This window comes from Abramis brama, assembly GCF_963993115.1.
Source record: "Abramis brama genome assembly, chromosome: 14".
NCBI classification, from domain to species: Eukaryota; Metazoa; Chordata; class Actinopteri; order Cypriniformes; family Leuciscidae; genus Abramis; species Abramis brama.
The window spans coordinates 13,357,490-13,378,184 of NC_139976.1; the positions used below are offsets into that span (position 1 = coordinate 13,357,490).

A 20,695-nucleotide genomic window follows, 5' to 3' on the forward strand; every position below is an offset into this window, starting at 1 on the left:
GACGCAGATTTTTACATCTCACTTATACAAGCAGAGCTGCAAGAGAGGAAACACCACATCCTATGCTAACTTAAGTAAAGCTAATTAGGTGATTACAGAGGGAGTGTTCCTGATTAAGCATTATGCAAAGTGCACAATGAAGCTATTTTTTCCATTCTCCCATTGATGAACACTCAAACGAAAAGGTTCAAAATGAAGGTGAAAATATATCCAGTTTAGATCAGTGATAAATGGTGTGTGGGTTAACTCATAAAAATGATCTGCGTGGCTTGAGAAGCGCACTCAGCATTGTGGGATGACTGATGTGCTGACACAGTTTGGTAATGAGAGGTACAAATGAGAGGTTACCCCAAGAATGAGGCCAGTGAATGTGTGTGTGTGTGTGTGTGTGTGTGGGTGATTTCATACGTGAAAAGCTTCGTATTGTGCTGATTCTGGGTCGTTTCTACATTTGCAGGATATGTGCCAAGGCAATTAAGACTTGGAAGCAAGACAGAATGTGTGCTAGTTTTCTTGGCCCACTGTAAAGACACATACAAACTCATCAAAATCAGTGTTATAATTTTAGTATTATGAATATACCATAAGAGAATTTATTATTTTGAATCAGCTTTTATTTTATTTATTTTTTATAATTTTGTAATTTTGCTTTTGTAATTTTTATTAGCTTTTTTTAATGTTTCTATTTATTTAGGTTTATTTTTATTTTAGTTTTAGGTCGTTTTAGAACTTATTTTATTTCAGTTAGTTACAAAGGCAACATTTCTAATTTTTAAGTTTACGTTTTTAATGTTATATCTAATATTTAGATTTTTTTAAATTTTTTATTTAATTTTTTTAATTTTTTAATTTTATTTCATTTCTCAAAAACTATTTTTTTATAGTTTTAGTTAACAATAACAACCCTGATCATAATATGTAAAAACAAGTATCCTTTCTACTGTACATTTTCCAATGACAAGCCTGAATAAATATCCTCTTAAATTCCCATTTTAAATGACAGGCTGAATGCATCTTATTTTTTGACAGCCAGAAATGTTCCTTACACTTGCTCCACCTCCATGTTATTTCCACGGTAACAGGAACGGAGAATCCTTTGGTCCTCTTCGTCCCACAGGTGTTTTTGGAGAAAATAAGCTGCTCGCTCAGCCCTTTCTAGCAGAGCCTTGTCACCGAGCACGGCTCCGACACGAGCAAACCCGGACAACATCAGCCCTGACCAAAGAAATAGGAATGGACAGATTACAAGCTTTGGAAAACCTGACCATGTTACATTTTGTCCTTCAGCAAAAGTACTTCAGTAAACAATACTGTTATGAAGCATTTACATGTTCACATGACAGTTTCAAATCTCTTCTCCACCTTCCTTCCGAATTGTTGCAAAATTTTAGATTAGTATTCAGGAAGAGTTCTGCCCCACAGAAACTCTCCACCAACGAGAGCTAAAAACCTTTGATAAAGGTGCAATAGGTGCCAACCAAGACGGAGGAACATCGAAAGGAGACACTGAGTCTATAAGATCTAAAGTACACTGTGTTCAGAGGGGCGAGGATCACTAACAATAGTCCTGTCAGAGCTCTGTGTGACTGTAGCCCAGACATGTCTCACGGCTATGCGAGTGAGCCTATCAGGTTTGATTAATGCCAAGGGTTACTCTGCAGGTAGCAATATCCAGTCTGTATGCATTAAGAATGTAATGGAGCGTAGCTCTGGAAGGAACGCTTTCATTAAACAATGTCTCAGGCTTTCTTTAATTAAGATATCAGCTCATTAGTCACTATTCTTTGAGCACTTTTGTCAGCTAAAGCTCCAAAGGGGCCTTGGCACCCTGTGAAGGCTTTGATATTCTTTCATTAAAGACAACGAGGGCAAAGACCACAACCCAGAGGTCCCCTCCGTGGGCTTTTAAAGGCCTGGCACCACATCTAAGCACCCCATGAAAGAACTCTAACATTATAGTGTTGCTATTAAGGCAAACCCAGATGAAAAAAAAAAAACCTTTACGGAGCTTGTCGAACACTGGACCTTGTTCGCAAAGTGAAATCAATAAAATCGTAAGAACAGGAAAGGGGTGCATATAGCTTCGGGGGATGCAAGCATTGCAAATTTTCTACATGCCTTTCATTGATTCTTTTTCCTGTTTCGTGTTTTGGGATTTCAAGCTGTATATTAGTGGATGACACTTATACATTCCTCCAATCAGAATGCAGGAAACTTACCATTCCAGGAAGCTAGCATTTTGGTGTCCAGGTGAGGAGGTGGGCGGGCTCTCCGTACCTCGGCCAGCTTGGCCCTGGCATCGGACAGCAGCTCGGACAGTCTGTCCACGCTGATGCCAAAGTGAGCAGCGGTGAGCTCCACTGAGTAACGCACAATCAGCACATTTTGACCCTGCAGCTCTCCGTGGGGGTCCTACAAAAACACAGAGAACACAAGAATCAGAAACAAATCAGTAAATGCACATAATAAATAAATAATAAAAGTGAATATCCATCATAAAATCTGCTTTGTTCACAAATTAGGTGTCACAAACATTAAATGCTAACCACTGGTTCTTGAGATTTTATGGAACAAAATATGTCATGCCATTGGTTTTAAAAATAGAAATAATTGCCCTCCTGCTTTCAATTGGAAGATAACTAGTATATTATTTGCACAAATTACCTATTTTATCTTCAAAACCACCTGTCGTCGGACCTTCATGACATTATTTTTGTTGTGTAATTAATTTATTTTTTGTTGTGTCATCACTCTTAAAGCATAAGAGTACCGCAAAATAATAGAAATTTCTCTCTGCACACGAAGGACAAATCGTGAAGGACGATTTATGAGCAAATTACTCTTATGATCTGGATATTTTTATGAATCAAACAGGTCAACCGGAGTAGTCTGCTTCACGAACAAGTGACTCATATGAGCTAGTTCTTTTTAATGAACTGTTTAAATAGACTCACACCCAGCATTTGAATATGCCTACTTCCCTACTATATAGTAGGTGAAAAACAGAATGTGAGACGAGGAGTATGTCCAAATTCATAGCATTCATAAAACAGTAGGTGAAAGGTACTGGGATGATCAACCACTTCTGGTGATATTCAAGTGCACATCTGATGAACACTTTACTATCCCATGAGGCCACAGGAGTGGAGTTGTGAATGTCAGTGAACTGATGTTGGTTGGTTACGTCACATGGTGGATGTAGTACGTACAAATTTGATTCATTCTACACAAATTCATACTATACTTTTTTTAACAGTTGTGAAATAAGCTTACATTTTCAAACTAAATGTAGTAGCAACCTACCAGACAGTATGCGATTTCGGACACAACTACAGTCTAACAAATCCTTCACTCACTGAATCATTGCGCAAACTCACTGAATCAGCCAGAGCAGTTTCTGAAGAATCTGATTCACTAACTGAACTGCAAATCGGAAATAAAGCAATATTTGTGATATGGCCCGCGAAACATTATTATAGTCCGACAACGTGTAATTAAAGATATTTGCAAGACTTTTCTTTTGTAATAGTATTTCAATAACTATTCTAGTAGCTGAATGCTAAATTTGCAAACAATCATTATAATTATTAGTTAGATTACCATATTTTTGTGTATATATTTTTTAATTACAGCAATGGAAAACAAACATTTTGTAAGGAAATGGAAAAAAACAGGAGGTTGCGTATAATCATTTTATGCCTTTGAAAATTAAATTAATCCAAAATTAATTGTCTATACATAAACTTTTATTTGCTTCAGTGTTGTAGTCAAGAATCAGTGTAACATGGTTAGAAAGCTTCTGTCTCTCATCAATAACCTCCAAATTCCCAAACCTGAGCAGGATCCACGTTGCCTTGCTCTTTCACACCGTAATGATGCATGAAGATATCCGCCTGTGTTGCGCCTCCTGTGGCGCCTTCCACGGTGTCAGGAAGCAGCTCTCTGATCTCTCCTGCTGTCCACACACAAAAAGCTCCCTCTCTCTTCTCAGTAGATTCCGCAGTAGGAAAGGAATCTGCATCCTCAGCGCTATAGAAGCCGCCAGACTGCAGAGGGCAGCACAATTCTCAAATCAAATTTGTTTTATTTTTTTCATTTTATTTTTTGCCACTTGTAGGCTGTTTTCAAAATTACGTTGTGGTCTCTTGAGGGAATCGTTATTTCTTGGCCACAAGTTCTCTAGTTAATACATTTCAAATATGTTATGTACATAAGTTCAGCATACAGTGGACTTGTTGAAAGTATAATAACAATGGGATGATTTACAGTACAGAGAGAAAGTAGTTTTCAAATTTCAAAAGGGAAACATTAACCACTATTGTAACTCTCACAACCAAACAAAATTAGGTTCACGGTATGCTTTTGTTGGAACCTAATTACTCCATAAATCTTCAAAAATATGATTTTCAAAATTTGAGGGGGTTTTAATTGTGTGTGTCGTCAAAACATTCATCGTCACAAGATGGCTGGCGCCCAGTGCTAGAGAGTAGAGGAGGAATGACCTCAAAAAGGGCATCGACCTGGGCGATTTTTCAGTGCTTTTGTGGGTCGGTGCTGATTCAGCATGACTGATGCCAAATGAGGGATCTAATGAGGGAGAAGGAGACTCACCTTGTCACTGAGGTCTCTGGAGACGTAAAGCAACACGTCGCGGGCCACATCTGCAAAGAGGCGTTCCCCAGATACCTGTAGAGATTAACAGCAACAATAACACCACACCCAGCCAATGCCAGATATATCGTTGGTTCATTATACAACTCTTAAAATCATCTTAACTTAGGCTTTTGATATAGAACCACAGAATAAGCAATATATAACACCAATAAGTCATTATTGTGTCTACAGAAGTACAGAACAATGTTTCATTATGGCTTTCTGAACATAAGCAATTATCGGGAGAGATAAGAGACAGAAAATATATTAAATATAATACATGAAAATACAGAGTACCCCACACAGACATATTCCCACCTGGTACGCAGTGATATAGGCCACAGCAAGCTGGCCTTGATCATATAACATCTTTTCAAAGTGAGGAACATGCCAGGAGGAGTCTGTGGAGTATCTGTGAAAGCCCTGAAAGAAACAATTTAATTGCGTTCAGTAAAAGCGAAGAATTGATATTTAACATCATAGGTTCTGAATACACAATTTTTGCACGTCACCTGTGCCACATGGTCATTAATGCCCCCTAGTGCCATCTTTCTGAGAGTGTGAAGGGCCATTCGCAGCGCTTCTGCTCCCTCAGAGCTGGCACGATTTACTGCCCAAAATGACATCAGGAACATCAGGTTCACTGCAGAAAAGAAAAGCACAAGGCCAGTTTTCATTATTAATATTGATGCGTATTTGTCAGGTAATTAACTCACAAGACAGGTGGTCAACGGGCTATAGTGTTCATTCTCTTTGTGAGTCTGTTCTAATAACAAATTAGTGACAGACTGTAAATATTCTAAGAGTTTTGGAGATCAATCCTTTCAGTTCATCCCAGTATTTGTTTACCTGGTGAAGGGAACTTCGGCGCCTCTCGAAAACCTCCATATTCTTCCTCATAAGAGTGAGCCAGCTGCTGGTAACATCTGTTGGCAACATCTGGACCAAATGGAAGAGTTTCTCCAGGGCTGGCAGAGATTTCTGTCCCCTTCCTGAGGGCTTCCACTACTTTCTCTCCACTGGACTCCAGGGTTTCTCTGTTACTCTGCCACTAAAACACATAGTATGAAGGTCCTCAGACATTAGAGCACCATAGTACGGGGGATGTCAAACTTTGAATAATCACTGACCCCGTGCACTCCGTGCATTTGTAAATATAAATGTGAAAAATTTTAATTTAAACTGTGAACAGATATTTGTTCATGTTTTTGAAAGAAGTCTCTTATGCTCACCAAGTCTGCAATTATTAGATAAAAAATACAGTAAAAAAAACATTAATATTGTGGAATACTATTACAATATAAAAATGAATGTTTTCTATTTAAATATATTTTAAAATGTAACTGATCCCTTATTTTCAGCAGCCATTACTCCAGTCTTCAGTGTCACATGATCTTTCAGAAATCATTCTAATATGCTAAACTGGTGCTAAAGAAACATTTATTTCCAATGTTGAAAACAATTTACTGCTTAAAATTTTTGTAGAAAGCATTATTTGATTAATCAATAAAACAGCATTTATATAAAAAATATTATTTTTGTAACAACTTAAAAGTCTTTACTGTGACTTTTGATCAATTTAATGCACCCTTTCTGAATATAAGTATTAATGTATTTAAAAAAAAATGTATTTATCTACCGTACTGTTTACTTCCTATTAATTTAATCGGTTTAAAGCTACTGTTAGACTTATAATCCTAAAGAAAAACATAAAACTATCACTGTTAAAAGAATAAAATAATAGTAATAATGTCCAATTTGGAACATTTTTACTTTTACTATTATTATTATCATCATTATTATTATTAATACACTGACCCCTTAGCACCCTCTTGTGGCTTCTGGACCAGATAAGATAAAATCAGATTTTTTTAAAATGACATGAATGAAGGATGAATACATAAACAAAGGGAATTTCAAACAAGGAAATGTCTGTCTCAGTTCTTACTTGTTCTATAATTCTTAAAAGCACAGTTTTCAGTCCAGGTCTTCTTCCACTGTCTCTGGGTGGAAAGTAAGTGCCACCTATGAATGGCCTGAGATCTGGTGTAAGCCACACGCTCATTGGCCAGCCACCACCACCACTTGTTGCCTGGGTAGAAAGCATTAATTGTATTTCAATCAGCATGCCACTTTGTAAGTTACAACAATACATTTTACAAGTCCAAACCTGCACAAATGTCATGTAAACTTTGTCTACGTCAGGCCTCTCCTCTCTGTCCACCTTTATACACACAAAGTTCTCACTGAGGACTTTTCCAATCTCCTCGTCTTCAAACGATTCCCTCTCCATCACGTGACACCAGTGACAGGTGGAATAACCCACTGTAAACAGTAATAAGACTGTGTAATAAAACATTGACCAACCAACCAATTTGTTTTCAAGTATACCATTTTGTTACCTGAAAGAAAAATGGGCTTGTCTTCACTCTTCGCTTTATCAAAGGCTTCTTGCCCCCATGGATACCTATGAATGAAGAAAGAAGAGAAAATACATAAAGGGAAGTTATATTAGGAATACTATAGCTTATATGTAAGTTTTTAGGATGCTTCTTCACAGGGTGCCTTTTGTTGATTTCTCCACCAAATAAAAATAATCTAAACTGTGTGTTTTACAGCAAGGCTGAAGATCTCAGAGCCACTCACCAGTCCACAGGGTTGTGTGCATGTTGTAAAAGATAGGAGGACTTCTCTTTACTCAGGCGATTGGTGTATTTTGGGGTGTTCAACCTGTCGTGTCCATCACTCCCTGATGCCATGCTGAAGAAAACCACTCCAGAAGACCTAAAACAATGAGAGAATATAACTGTGGTAAATGAAACTCCCCTAACTGAGTGCCACCACTGACTAGATGGCCTTAGTAAACAGGGAGTCAGGAAATAATAAAAAATACAATAAATAAAGGACAGATGAAATCCATACTACATAAAGTCAGCATTAAAACCGAAGTTGCAATAGTCTTTTATTCCCATTAGTAACAAACGGCTTCTCGAACAAGAAAATAATGTAGGGCGGGACTTGATTTTGTCCGCTGGAAATTGATTGGATCGTTAGGTTTGCTATTGCTAAGATCTCATGTGAGTGACAGGTTGTCCCGCCTGAGAAGAGAAGAGATGCCGCTGCAGGAGTGAGGGGAAGTTATTAGGGCATACAAATCTTTAAACAAAAATTATAATAATGTGTGCACGGATAAATAATTTATAATAAATACTGTAATATCCCATAAAACACAGCAATTGTTGGTAGCACTTTATTTTACAATCCTGTTCCCCATGCACATACTAGGCTTATTATAGTATTTGCAATAACTGGGTAATATAATTACCGGTAGGTACTAACCCTGAACCTACCCCTAACCCATGTAGTTACCTTATATTACACAGTACTTTCTTAGGTAAGTATACTGTAAGCACACATAAGAGCACATACTGTAAAATAAAGTGCAACCCAATTGTCAATTGTCAATTAGCAAGCAGTATGAAATGAAATGACGCACATCTGATGAAACAAAACAAGCTTAAACCAACTTTGCAGCATAATTCATTTCAAATTGAATATTTCTACCCATTTGCTTCCAAGTGTCCTGTCCAAGCCTGGTTTTAGAAAGGTTTTGAGCACTTTTTCATGTGGCTGCCCTTACTGCAGATAAAACCAGCTTAAACTAGCCAGCAATCCCGTTTAGACAGGCAATGCCAGCTTTTTATTTGTAAACACACTTAGGGAACAGTTACAGTCCAATAGCATACGACTAACTCCATGTAAACAAGTGCTGTGTCTCAATTCTTAGTAAGCTGCCTATCTAGACAGAATTATCTACGCAATGAACGTCGGAACGCTACTATTTTGGGATCAGTGTTTAGAAACATAGGCATTTGGACAAGGTCTCTCTGTTAGCAGCAGTGCTAACGAAAACGATTACGGGATTTTGCAAGCACGCATGAAGCACTCAGTTAGGGAGAATGACCGTGTCAGAGGTCAGTGCCTACCTGAAGTTGTCCCGGGACAATCTAGTAACGTTACTGGCAAGAACTGACTTATGGCTAAACTGGAGGGCTTGTTGTTTTCCAGAACACTGGCTCTTACATAAAGTATGATTATCTTTTCGTAAAAAGGATCCGGTGAAGAGCCTAGCCTGTGCGATGTGTTTGATGGTGGTTGACGATGTAGCATTAGAAGACCATGCGAAGCCCAATCTCAGCATCATAGATCCGCACCAACCTGACAGCGGTGCGGATTCACGCAGGGAACTGTCAGTGGAATGACCTGAATGTCCTGAAATGCGCCACTAGATGTCGCACTAGATGTGTTATAAATACATGTACACAAGTTTCAGGCTTTCAGATACCAAGGTCCCCCAAATATGATCATCATCGTGTGAGGGACCCCCACCCTAAAATTACGTTATTTATATATTTATATAATTTAAACAATTAAAAAAAAAACATTTTAGGCTAATCTTGTTTTTTATCATTATCATTATTATTATTATTATTTTATTTTTTTATATATATATATATATATATATATATATATATATATATATATATATATATATATATATATATTATTGCGGGTTCCCCTGGAGAAACAAATTGCTCCCCACTCACTACAATTCCTCATTTGACCGTTAGAGGGCGCCTGTAATGTAACCCGGAATTAGAAGTTACCGGACGAGGGGAAGCGTTGCCACTTTCTTCCGGTGAACGAAAAAAACAACATTGCTGAAGATGGCAGAGATCGGAGATGATGAGCTTAAAAAACTCGAATATTTGTCTTTGGTGTCTAAAGTTTGTACCGAACTTGACAACCATTTAGGAATCAGCGATAAGGACCTTGGTGAGTTCAGAAACTAGACGACACGACACTGTGTTACGTTTTAGGTAACGCGTAACTAAGTTAGCTGGTTAGCCTCTTTCTACATGCTTGTGCGTCATTTAACTGGAATAAACAGTCATAGTTATGTTATTAAATTATATTCAGTTCCCCAATTATGTTACACGTTTAGTTTATCTAGAATCGGACCTTTTATAATTAAAAGAAAGGCTGGTTACTGTCAGTAACGTGGTCCTAATTTATTATGTAACAGTTAGTAGAGCCTGTTGTGTATTTGGAAATATAACCGTCTTCCTTACTATGGAGTTATTTGAAAAATGTTAAAAGGTAACAATTAACGTACTGTAATAACTGATACTTTGGCTAAGACTGTGATTACCGTGGTCATTTTTGGTAAGGGGCTGGTTAGTAAAAAATATTGACTAATGTTAAAAACAAACGCATATTCTCTGCCTGCAGCTTTACAATTCATAGAAGTTTGTAGTAACAGTCTGCTGGTTGTTGTGTTTTTCAGCTGAGTTTGTAATCAGTCTTGCTGAGAAAAATCCAACCTTTGATGGTTTTAAGTCAGTGCTGGTTAAAAATGGAGCCGATTTCACAGTAAGCATTTTTTGTAATCTCTATATTTGTTTCTTGTGGTTTTATTGTTGCAGTTTTAGGAATATCTAACCCGCTCTGTCATCTCTGTCCTTTAGGATTCACTTGTCAGCAATTTGCTTCGTCTCATTCAAACCATGCGTCCTCCTCCAAAAGCATCTACCAGTAAAGGTAAGAATATTCAGGGTCTTTTAGTTCATACATAAATCAGGGCTCCATTTCTCAAAAGCATTGTGAGCTAAATTAATCATAGTGCAAATGATTCTACGATCCATTTAGGCTTGCAATGCTTTTGAAAAATGCAGCCCAGTTCATTTTGATATGAACAATATCTTCATGTCGAGCGTGCAGCATATTTCATCACATAGTGCCATATTTTCATCTCTCCTCCTGATAATACTTTTATGGTGTTTTTTTAATTGTACAGCTTCTTATCCTGAGGCTAAGCCAAAGGGTGAAAAGGACAAGCTGAAAGAGCTCTTTCCAGCTCTGTGCAGACCTGACAATCCTATTCCCAGGGTAATTATTTAAATATATATTTCATTTGAAAGAAGCCTTTTATGCTCACCAAGGCTCCAATTATGGGTCGTAAACTATCTTTTCTTCTAACTAGTCTATGCTGGATGAGGATGACGTGAAAGTTGCTGCTGATGCCATGAAAGAGTTAGAGATGTTTATGCCCAGTGTTAGTGGAACAGAACCTAGCAGCAGTAAACACCGGTGAGGACCTGCTCTAACATAAAATAGATACCGTTGAAGTTGATGCTGCAATGATTTCCTCACTGCATCATATTATCGCCTTTTAACATGTAAGTATCATCCGTCTTAGATCTGAAACCAGCAGCAAGAAGAAGCGGAGGAGCAGGAGCAGAAGCTGGAGCAGAGATAGAGATAGAGACAGAGATCGAGACAGGGACAGACGGAGACGACATCGCTCTCGCTCTCGTTCTAGATCTCGCTCTAATGAGAGGGACAGAAGGAAGCGTAGGAGCCGCTGGCACTCTCGCAGCAAGTCCAGGAGTCCCGCACGGGGAGACAGAGACAAAGACAAAAGCTCAGACCGGTGGAAGGACAAACATGTGGACCGGCCCCCACCGGAGGAGCCGTCTGTGGGGGATATCTACAATGGCAAAGTCACCAGTATCATGCAGTTTGGCTGCTTTGTGCAGTTGGAAGGTCTCAGGTATGTTTGAGATGCAGTAAATTTACTATTAAGGCTACTGAATTTGATGTGGGCGTTACAATGTATTCTTTTGTAGGATTAGTAAATGTAATATTTAGAATTAGCTTTTAAACTTTTTTTCTCATCCTCCTTTCGTAAAGGAAACGTTGGGAAGGCTTGGTCCATATTTCTGAGCTCAGGAGAGAAGGTCGGGTGGCAAATGTGGCAGATGTGGTCAGCAAAGGTCAAAGGGTCAAAATCAAGGTGTTGTCCTTCACTGGATCCAAAACAAGTCTCAGTATGAAGGTGAGTGCGTGTCTTTATGGAAGTCATGAGAGAGAACAGGTCTGCATGGTTTGAGGTTCAAAAGTCACCAATTAAACAACCAATAAATCACAACCAGTTAAAATTTGCATTTTTAAAAAATTTAATTTGTACACTAAATTTATAGATTTGTTATTCTGTGAAATAAGTCAATAATAACTCGTTTTTAGATTCTGCAATTTTTGGTCGACTAAACATAAGTTAATATACGAAGATGGTGTTTAATAATAATAAAAAAAATGGAAGGACTTTTACTTTTACTTGACTTTTAGATCACACTGTATACCGTTAAAAAAAAAAATATATATATATATATATATATATCTTGCATGTCTATTTCTGGGCAACTAAACAAAAATAAATGTATGTTTAAATTGTTATATAATAATTATTATTAATGTTGTTGTTACTATTATTGTTATTATTGTAGTTCAATTAAATTTACATTTATTTGTATAGCGCTTTTCACAATGCATATAGTTTCAAAGCAGCTTTACAGAAAATGCCTGTGTCTACATTACAATTTAGAGTAAACTGTTATCAGAGGTGACTGTCAAAGTTATGTCCATTTGTCAGAATATACAGTTCTTAGATAATACAAAAACATGCAATGATTTCAAAATATTTCAAAGCAGTTATTGCAAGTTTTGATCATAATTATTGCAATATAGATATTATTATTGTTAATATTGTTAAATCAGAAAAATGTGAAATGGAAGCATTTTTAATAGTCTTGTACACCCTACTGTATACATAAATGATTTGATTATACATTTTGGTTATATCTTGCATTTATAAAAAGACGTTGTGTGTTCAACCTGTATTTTTTGACTAATCGTTGTGCTTATATGTGTACTGATTTTTGTTGGGTTGTCTTGCTTTTACAAGGATGTTGACCAGGATACTGGTGAAGACCTAAACCCTAACAGGAGGAGAAATATGGGTGGAGACGGTCAGGAAGAGTCATCCATGAGAAATCCTGACAGACCCACTAACCTCAACCTGGGCCATGCTCCAGAGGTAGAGGATGACACGTTGGAACGCAAAAGACTGACCAAGATCTCAGATCCGGAGAAATGGGAAATCAAACAGGTGCATGGCCATCTTTAATGTGAAATTGAATTGATCCACTGTTTTAACATTTGTTTTTCTTTTTGTTCATATTTTAATCTACATCTTGATCTGTTCGTTCTTAGATGATTGCTGCCAATGTGTTGTCTAAGGAGGAATTCCCAGACTTTGATGAAGAGACAGGAATTCTGCCTAAAGTAGATGATGAGGAGGGTATGAGTTGCATTCACTTTTGTTTAACTCAACATTTGCCGATAAATAAATTCCTACTTCCTTTGGGATCACAATAAGTCGCTTCTAGCTGCCTGAACAGTCACCTCAAACTTTGTCTATGTTGTGGTTTGTCTGTCAGATGAGGATTTGGAGATTGAGCTCGTAGAAGAGGAGCCTCCATTCCTGCGGGGACACACCAAACAGAGCATGGATATGAGTCCTGTCAAGATCGTCAAGGTAGTTCAAAACTCATGTACTCTCACTTTACAGCTGCCTGGTGCCAAGAAAGTTATTGGTTTCACTGAAGTAGATATAACCTGTGACTTTAAATTCTGTTTTTTGTTTTGTTTTCTGTCAGAACCCCGACGGATCTCTCTCTCAAGCAGCCATGATGCAGAGTGCCCTGGCCAAAGAGCGACGGGAGGTGAAACAGGCCCAGCGGGAAGCTGAAATGGACTCAATCCCTATGGGTCTTAATAAACACTGGGTTGACCCACTGCCCGACGGTAAGACATTCAGACTTATTCCAAGCATCTGAAATAAGAAATGATGTTGTACTCCATTCAACTCAGGAGGTCAAAATGTTTATCTACTCAGAAAAGTGCAATAATGCCACTTCAAGCCAAGCTTCCAACTGATTCTGATGTCCTGCAAATACTTTTTAATGATAAATATTACTTTTAATGAACTTTTAATTTTTTTATTGGAATTTTCCACACAGAATATCAAGTGCACAGATATTTCACATTCGCAACAAGTTGAAAATCTGCAATTAAATTACCCAGATTAAAAAAACAAAAACAATGACACAATAATACTGTAAAATAAAATACAGTTTACATATAATAAAATAGAATTCAAATAATACATAAGCACAAATACATAATTTAAAGACTTCATTGTTGACAATCAAACACCTGCAACTATAGCCTTGCGATTTTGTTTTTTATTCATCATCTTTTAGATGAATTTTGATTAGAACACACTACAACTCCAAAACTGCATGGAATAGTAGTAGCAATTGAAGACTAGAAAGTAAAACAGTCTGATTACTTGTATAGTGAAGTGGGATTGTATGAGTAAATAAATGGATGTTTTGTGCTTCATGTCCTCCAGTAGTAAAAAAAAAAGAACACTAAGTTAAGACACTGATCACTCCAGATAAACTTCCTTCCTATTTGCCCATACCGTAGTTTAGTGAGTTCGTAGATGGCCATCTAATTTCCTGATGTCTGCTATCGAATCAGGCTTGCACATAAAAAGCATATCTCTGCTGCTCATATGCCCTCTGGCCTTGTATGAGCTCAAGTCTGTTATCATCTTTGTGCATCTATAATAAATGCTTTTTCCTGTCCTCACACGCTCACCATCCATACAGTTGACGGCAGGCAGATAGCTGCCAACATGAGGGGCATAGGTATGATGCCCAACGATATCCCAGAATGGAAGAAACATGCCTTTGGCGGCAACAAGGCCTCCTATGGAAAAAAGACTCAACTTTCTATCCTCGAGCAAAGAGAGAGTCTTCCCATCTACAAGCTGAAAGAGCAGCTCATTCAGGTGTGACTTCATCTAATATGTGTATGATCTGAGCCATTGAATATTGAGCATCTGCCCATACTGAGTCCAGATCCGATACTTGTATTTTCCCAGTGCCTGGTGCACACAGTACATTAAAGTTAATGAAATCAATCCAGTGTATACAGGGATGTGCCGAGAGTTTCTCATGGCCAGAGGCTCAAATGTAAAAAATAAAAAAAAATCTAAATCAGAGTAAATCTAAATCTAGTTAGTGAAGTAATTATATTTACAGGTCTATTTTTTATTATTATTTTCTCTCTCTCTCTCTCTCTCTCTATATATATATATATATATATATATATATATATATATATATATATATATATATATATATGTTTATTATTATTATTATATATTTTTTTAACCTTGAATTTTGTATGTACAATAAGCAGAATTAATGCAACAAAAAAAGTGGATTCAAGGTTAGAGAGCATGAAGCCCGTGGTGTCAGAATGCCAGTCAGTCAAGTCCGAAGCAAGATGCAACGCATTATGGCAATGATGTCTCAGATAGTCTGATTGCAGATAAAAATAAACCGTAAATAAATGACTTTTGAGTGATTCATTACAAAAGTGTGCTTCAGATATGCTAAACACAGAAGCTTGAATGTGTGTATGATGCACTCAGACCTCACTGGATCATGCACTTCACACATGTTAGGATAGCCGATATTGATCAGTAAAAAAAAAAAAAAAAGAAAAGCTTAATCGGCCCCAATACGAATCCGTGAAATCTGTTTGGGACATCCCTAATGTAAATTCATTCTGATATGTATATTTCAGTCTAGTTGTGTTCATATATTAAACCAATGTGTTTTTACAGGCTGTCCATGACAACCAGATTCTGATTGTAATTGGGGAGACGGGCTCAGGGAAGACCACTCAGATCACTCAGTACCTGGCAGAGGCAGGATACACCACACGGGGGAAGATCGGGTGCACACAACCCAGAAGAGTGGCTGCTATGTCTGTGGCTAAAAGAGTGTCGGAGGAGTACGGTTGCTGTTTAGGTCAAGAGGTAGATGCTTGCTTACATTCATTTTCATGATATAGACAACAATGATCTAACATTTCACCATAACTTTTGAAACGGAGCCCTAATCTCTTTCTGTGTCTGTGCAGGTTGGCTACACCATCCGTTTTGAGGACTGCACAAGTCCCGAGACTGTGATTAAGTACATGACGGACGGTATGCTGTTAAGAGAGTGTCTGATTGACCCTGATCTGGGCCAGTATGCCATCATTATGCTGGATGAGGCCCATGAGAGAACTATTCACACAGACGTGCTCTTTGGCCTGCTCAAGAAGGTACAGTTCACAAATTGAGGCTTTGTTCACACAGTCCCTGACTGTCAAGGTCAATGTTCAGAAACATACACTGCCTTTCAAAAGATTTGGGTCAAGAAGATTTTTTTTTAAAGAAATTAATACTTTGAAATCAGCAAGGATGCATTAATTGATCAAAAGTGACAGTGAAAACTTTAACATTGATACAAATAATTTCTATTTCAAATAAATGCTGTTGTTTTGAACTTTCTATTCATCAAAGAATACTGAAAAAAATAATAATTGTGGTTTCTATTTTGCCATCTCTTTATGTGACATATGTAATAGTGTCTTGTTCTTGTGTTATTTAGACTGTACAGAAACGAACTGACATGAAGCTCATTGTGACATCTGCCACGCTGGATGCTGTGAAATTCTCACAGTACTTTTATGAAGCACCTATTTTTACTATCCCTGGTCGTACATATCCAGTGGAGGTTTTGTACACTAAAGAACCTGAGACTGACTATCTGGATGCCAGCCTGATCACAGTCATGCAGATCCACCTCACGGAGCCTCCAGGTAACATTTTGCACACAGTTGTTCACAGAAAAACCTTTAAATGCCTGTGAAAATGTGCTTACTGTAATTAAAATGATTTACTGTACAGGTGACATCTTGGTGTTCCTGACGGGTCAGGAGGAGATCGACACTGCTTGTGAGATCCTGTACGAGCGAATGAAATCTCTCGGTCCTGATGTCCCAGAGCTGATCATCCTCCCAGTCTACTCTGCCCTGCCCAGTGAAATGCAGACCAGGATCTTTGACCCAGCACCACCTGGAAGTAGAAAGGTACCATTCAGACTTTCTCCTCTCTCTGGTCACCTCTGACATGTTAAATCAAATTTACCTGGAAATTTAGATCACTGTATACACCTTAACAAACATTCTGCTGTTTTTTTTTTTTTTTTTTCAGGTGGTCATTGCTACTAACATTGCAGAGACTTCTTTGACAATTGATGGAATCTACTATGTGGTGGATCCAGGTTTTGTCAAGCAGAAGGTTTATAACTCCAAAACTGGCATTGATCAGCTAGTTGTTACCCCCATCTCCCAGGTAACATCCATTTCTAATGACCCAGACTACACACAGCATACATTGTAAGTAAACTTTGACTCCTAAACCTCATTCGTGTGGTCCACAGGCCCAGGCCAAGCAGCGAGCGGGCAGAGCTGGTAGAACAGGCCCTGGCAAGTGCTACAGACTCTACACAGAACGCGCCTACAGAGATGAGATGCTCACCACCAACGTACCTGAGATTCAGAGAACTAACTTGGCCAGCACTGTACTGTCTCTTAAGGTACAATCTTGTTTTATTTGATTATTGTCATATTGTTTTATTTTTTTTAAGGAATGCACTAAATATTAAATTCATGACAGATTCAGATAAAAGTCTGGCAGATAAAGATAATTATCCGATATAAAAATTTTATTTATTTTTTTCAAAATGATTTAAAAACAAACAAGAATTGAGAAAAATAAAATAAATTATTTAAAATTCAAAAATTTAGGCATCATAAGAATTATAATGTACAGTATGAAAAAAATGGATTGGGAATTGGAATGGATATTCATTAAAGATCATTAAATATTAGTGTTTTTTTAAGGTACCATAGATAAAAGAAAATGATAACTTTTTAAGTGAGTGCTAGATGACACACAAATTATTTAAATGTAAAAAATTTACATTGCTTTGGATAAAAGTGTCTGATAAATGAATGAATGTAAATAGGTAGTAGTGGATGATTATGTATCCAATATTTACCAATAAATCTCTGAAGGCCAATTCACACTGCACTAACAGCCAGATCAACGCCAATCAGCATGTCCCTTCTCAGACATTTTAATGCCAATTCAACATGTTCAGTATGCGAAAACAAGATCCGACAGATGGCAACAGACTCCGGCAAGGGTAACGCACTGATCTGACAAAGTGTCTGTTGCCTTCTGTCGCTGTCACTGCGGTGTGAATTTACCTTAATACGGGATGATAATAATACTTAATACATTATCAGTGTATCTCTAATATTATATTTTATGCATTTTAACATCAAATTTGATTTTCCTTCAATCAGGCGATGGGCATCAATGACCTGTTGTCATTTGATTTCATGGATGCTCCGCCTATGGAGACACTCATCACAGCCATGGAGCAGCTGTACACTCTGGGAGCGTTGGATGATGAAGGTCTGCTCACACGACTCGGTCGTAGAGTAAGTGTGTACATGTCATCTTTGTTTAAATGTGGGAATGTGCTCGTATCGAGGTTTCGGATGTAGCTGCTCAATTTGCACATGCAGAATAAAGTGTTAAGTTTCTTGTCACTGTTCCTATCAGATGGCTGAGTTTCCTCTGGAGCCCATGCTTTGTAAGATGTTGATCATGTCCGTCCATCTTGGCTGCAGCGAAGAGATGCTTACCATTGTGTCAATGCTCTCAGTACAGAATGTCTTCTACAGACCAAAGGTACTTCTTTAGCCCACACACGTTACCAGATCTATGATCCAGGTCAAGGAGTGGCCAAGAACAGTTGCGTCATTAAGTAAAGTTTGAGGTATCCAAGCAGACTGATCCTGAAGATATTAAGCATGATTTCACTCTAAATGTCAGGACAAACAAGCTCTGGCAGACCAGAAGAAGGCTAAGTTTCACCAGCCTGAGGGGGACCACCTGACTTTGTTGGCTGTCTACAACTCCTGGAAGAACAACAAGTTTTCCAACCCCTGGTGCTACGAAAACTTCATCCAGGCACGATCTCTCCGTCGTGCACAGGATATCCGCAAACAAATGCTGGGCATTATGGACAGGTGAGGGCTAGAGAATATCTAACGTTATGCAGGGTTACTTGCATAATGCAACATAACACACCAAGAATGACTTCTATAAAGATAACTATTAGTATTCACACCAATATCAACCTATGACCTTCCTTAAAAATAGATAAACTTAAACTAAAATTGACTAGTCAGCAGTTTATGCAACCGGCCACATTAAACAATATTGTTCCTCTGTGTTGTTATTGTTATAGTTGTGGTGTGGACTTCCCTATTCACATAGAATTAGATATTATAACTATAGATATAGTTATCGTCTTTGGTATGAACAGGCTTTTACACTCCATAATTATACATATTGTTAATAATTATACAAAATTGCATGTTGTCTTCAGGCACAAGCTGGATGTGGTATCTTGTGGTAAGGCCACAGTGCGTGTACAGAAGGCCATATGCAGTGGTTTCTTCCGGAATGCAGCCAAAAAGGACCCTCAAGAAGGTTACAGGACCCTCATAGACCAGCAGGTGGTCTACATCCACCCCTCCAGCGCATTGTTCAATCGCCAACCAGAATGGTATGTACCAAAACGAGATTGTTATTGTATTAACCACCAAACTAATAACAATGTTGCTTGTACTAAAGCTGGTTTCACTCTCTTCTCCTCAGGGTGGTGTACCATGAGCTTGTGTTGACCACTAAGGAGTACATGAGGGAGGTGACCACCATTGACCCGAGGTGGCTTGTAGAGTTCGCTCCAGCTTTCTTCAAAGTGTCTGATCCCACACGCCTCAGCAAGCAGAAGAAACAGCAGCGGTTGGAGCCCCTCTACAACCGCTACGAGGAACCAAATGCCTGGAGAATCTCCAGAGCCTTCAGACGACGCTAGAAGCTTCTCACAAGGTTCTCATAGACTGCGAATGTCTGATACTGCTGCTGAACAAAACATCATTTTTTTGTTGTTGGCAGAGTGGAGGATAACATGGACAGAAGCTAAAAATGTTCTTAAAGAACATGAGGTGCCCTATTTTCAAAGATAAGATCCTTTCCACTGCTGTCAAACCACATGTTTGATTTTAACGGAGACATTCCCTCAAAAATGAAACCTGACCTGATTTTTCTGCTTTAAATCAGAAGCATTTAATTTTATGTTTCTTCTGTATGTTTCTCATAAGGCTTGGTGGTTATAATTATCTCTACTTTGAGTCTTGGGGTTCTTTGTATTTTAAAAATTAAAGAAAAAAGAGCAAAATATGAAATAAAAAGTCAAGCCAATTTCATCTCAACAAAACAGACCAGTTAATATTTGCATTTTCATAGTGCATCTCCTTTTCGTCCAGACTCTCGGGACGCCCCATCTGTGTGGCAGAATGTGTGGATGGCACATCCGTCTGGTCAGTTGATGTTAAATAAAGTGCTGCAAGGGAAAGGGTTTTCATTAATTCAGTTAGTTCCTCTGCAGAGGTCTGGTCATGTACAAGTGAACAGGATGTTAAGACCACTTTATCACACTCCAATCTCATCCTTTTTTGGGACCTCTCTTCTGTTTTAATGTTTAAATTACCAACTCCGCACAGGATCAGTGTATCGGATCACAATGGAGATTTTGTATTATAGCTCTTTTATTAGAGGAAACAATGGGGGGTGGAAATGTCCTGCGGTTTTTGATATGGTTACAGCTTATGTTATGTAATATCTTGGAGTCGTTTTGATGTCAAATTAAACTGTCCTTTTAAAAGGTCACTTGAGTTGTTTCTGTTTTTGGTGAGCTTCTAATGTTGGTGTCTGTTGCATGTAGATATACACTCACCGGCCACTTTTTTTTAGGTACACCTGGCTAGTACCGAGTTGGACCCACTTTTGCCTTCAGAACTGCCTTAATTCTCTGACATAGATTCAACAAGATTTTGGTCCATACTGACATGTAAGCATCACGCAGTTGTCGCCTGCACGTCCATGATGCAAATCTCCCATTCCACTACATCCCAAAGGTGCTCTATTGGACTGAGATCTGGTGACTGAGTGAACTCAGTCATGTTCAAGAAACCAGTTTAAAATGATTTGAGCTTTGTGGCAGTGCATTATCCTACTGGAAGTAGCCATCAGTAGATGGGTACACTGTGGTCATAAAGGGATGGACATGGTCAGCAACAAAACTCAGGT

The 20,695-nt window shown here is 38.1% G+C and overlaps 2 protein-coding genes across 3 annotated transcripts in view; one reads left to right on the forward strand and one right to left on the reverse strand.

Moving 5' to 3' along the window:
- Positions 1 to 8,931, reverse strand: part of spata20 (spermatogenesis associated 20) — a 40,962-nt gene extending 32,031 nt beyond the window's left edge. The window contains exons 1-12 of one of the 2 annotated variants that reach the window (XM_084135657.1): positions 8,640 to 8,931; positions 7,300 to 7,437; positions 7,056 to 7,120; positions 6,824 to 6,978; positions 6,602 to 6,745; positions 5,503 to 5,704; positions 5,166 to 5,296; positions 4,972 to 5,076; positions 4,612 to 4,686; positions 3,834 to 4,046; positions 2,220 to 2,412; positions 1,047 to 1,215 (exon numbers count right to left, since the gene is read on the reverse strand). In XM_084135657.1, the coding sequence (XP_083991783.1) occupies positions 1,047 to 1,215; positions 2,220 to 2,412; positions 3,834 to 4,046; positions 4,612 to 4,686; positions 4,972 to 5,076; positions 5,166 to 5,296; positions 5,503 to 5,704; positions 6,602 to 6,745; positions 6,824 to 6,978; positions 7,056 to 7,120; positions 7,300 to 7,437; positions 8,640 to 8,857 (1,808 nt within the window). In that variant the 5' untranslated portion in view covers positions 8,858 to 8,931. Of the gene's footprint in view, positions 1 to 1,046; positions 1,216 to 2,219; positions 2,413 to 3,833; positions 4,047 to 4,611; positions 4,687 to 4,971; positions 5,077 to 5,165; positions 5,297 to 5,502; positions 5,705 to 6,601; positions 6,746 to 6,823; positions 6,979 to 7,055; positions 7,121 to 7,299; positions 7,438 to 8,217; positions 8,518 to 8,639 lie in introns of those variants that run through there. The other variant, XM_084135658.1, reaches the window with a different exon arrangement.
- A 380-nt stretch (positions 8,932 to 9,311) lies between these two features.
- dhx8 (DEAH (Asp-Glu-Ala-His) box polypeptide 8) lies at positions 9,312 to 20,275 on the forward strand. Its single transcript, XM_084135902.1, has 23 exons — positions 9,312 to 9,489; positions 10,001 to 10,086; positions 10,182 to 10,254; positions 10,511 to 10,602; positions 10,697 to 10,803; positions 10,913 to 11,266; positions 11,407 to 11,551; positions 12,458 to 12,661; positions 12,766 to 12,853; positions 12,993 to 13,090; positions 13,212 to 13,359; positions 14,232 to 14,413; positions 15,257 to 15,451; positions 15,556 to 15,741; positions 16,071 to 16,281; positions 16,370 to 16,551; positions 16,676 to 16,816; positions 16,905 to 17,060; positions 17,836 to 17,973; positions 18,098 to 18,226; positions 18,371 to 18,567; positions 18,930 to 19,109; positions 19,202 to 20,275. Exons 1-23 carry the CDS (start codon positions 9,381 to 9,383, stop codon positions 19,419 to 19,421), a joined length of 3,621 nt encoding a protein of 1,206 aa, XP_083992028.1. The 5' UTR covers positions 9,312 to 9,380; the 3' UTR covers positions 19,422 to 20,275.
- Positions 20,276 to 20,695: the final 420 nt, after the last annotated feature.

What these genes read in the sequence shown, in the direction of transcription:
- dhx8 (XM_084135902.1), top strand. Translation starts at nt 9,381, where the DNA reads ATGGCAGAGATCGGAGATGATGAGCTTAAAAAACTCGAATATTTGTCT. An exon ending in GGTTGACCCACTGCCCGACG is followed by an intron (nt 13,360 to 14,231) that starts GTAAGACATTCA and finishes CCATCCATACAG; the next exon opens with TTGACGGCAGGCAGATAGCT. An exon ending in ATGCTGGGCATTATGGACAG is followed by an intron (nt 18,568 to 18,929) that starts GTGAGGGCTAGA and finishes TGTTGTCTTCAG; the next exon opens with GCACAAGCTGGATGTGGTAT.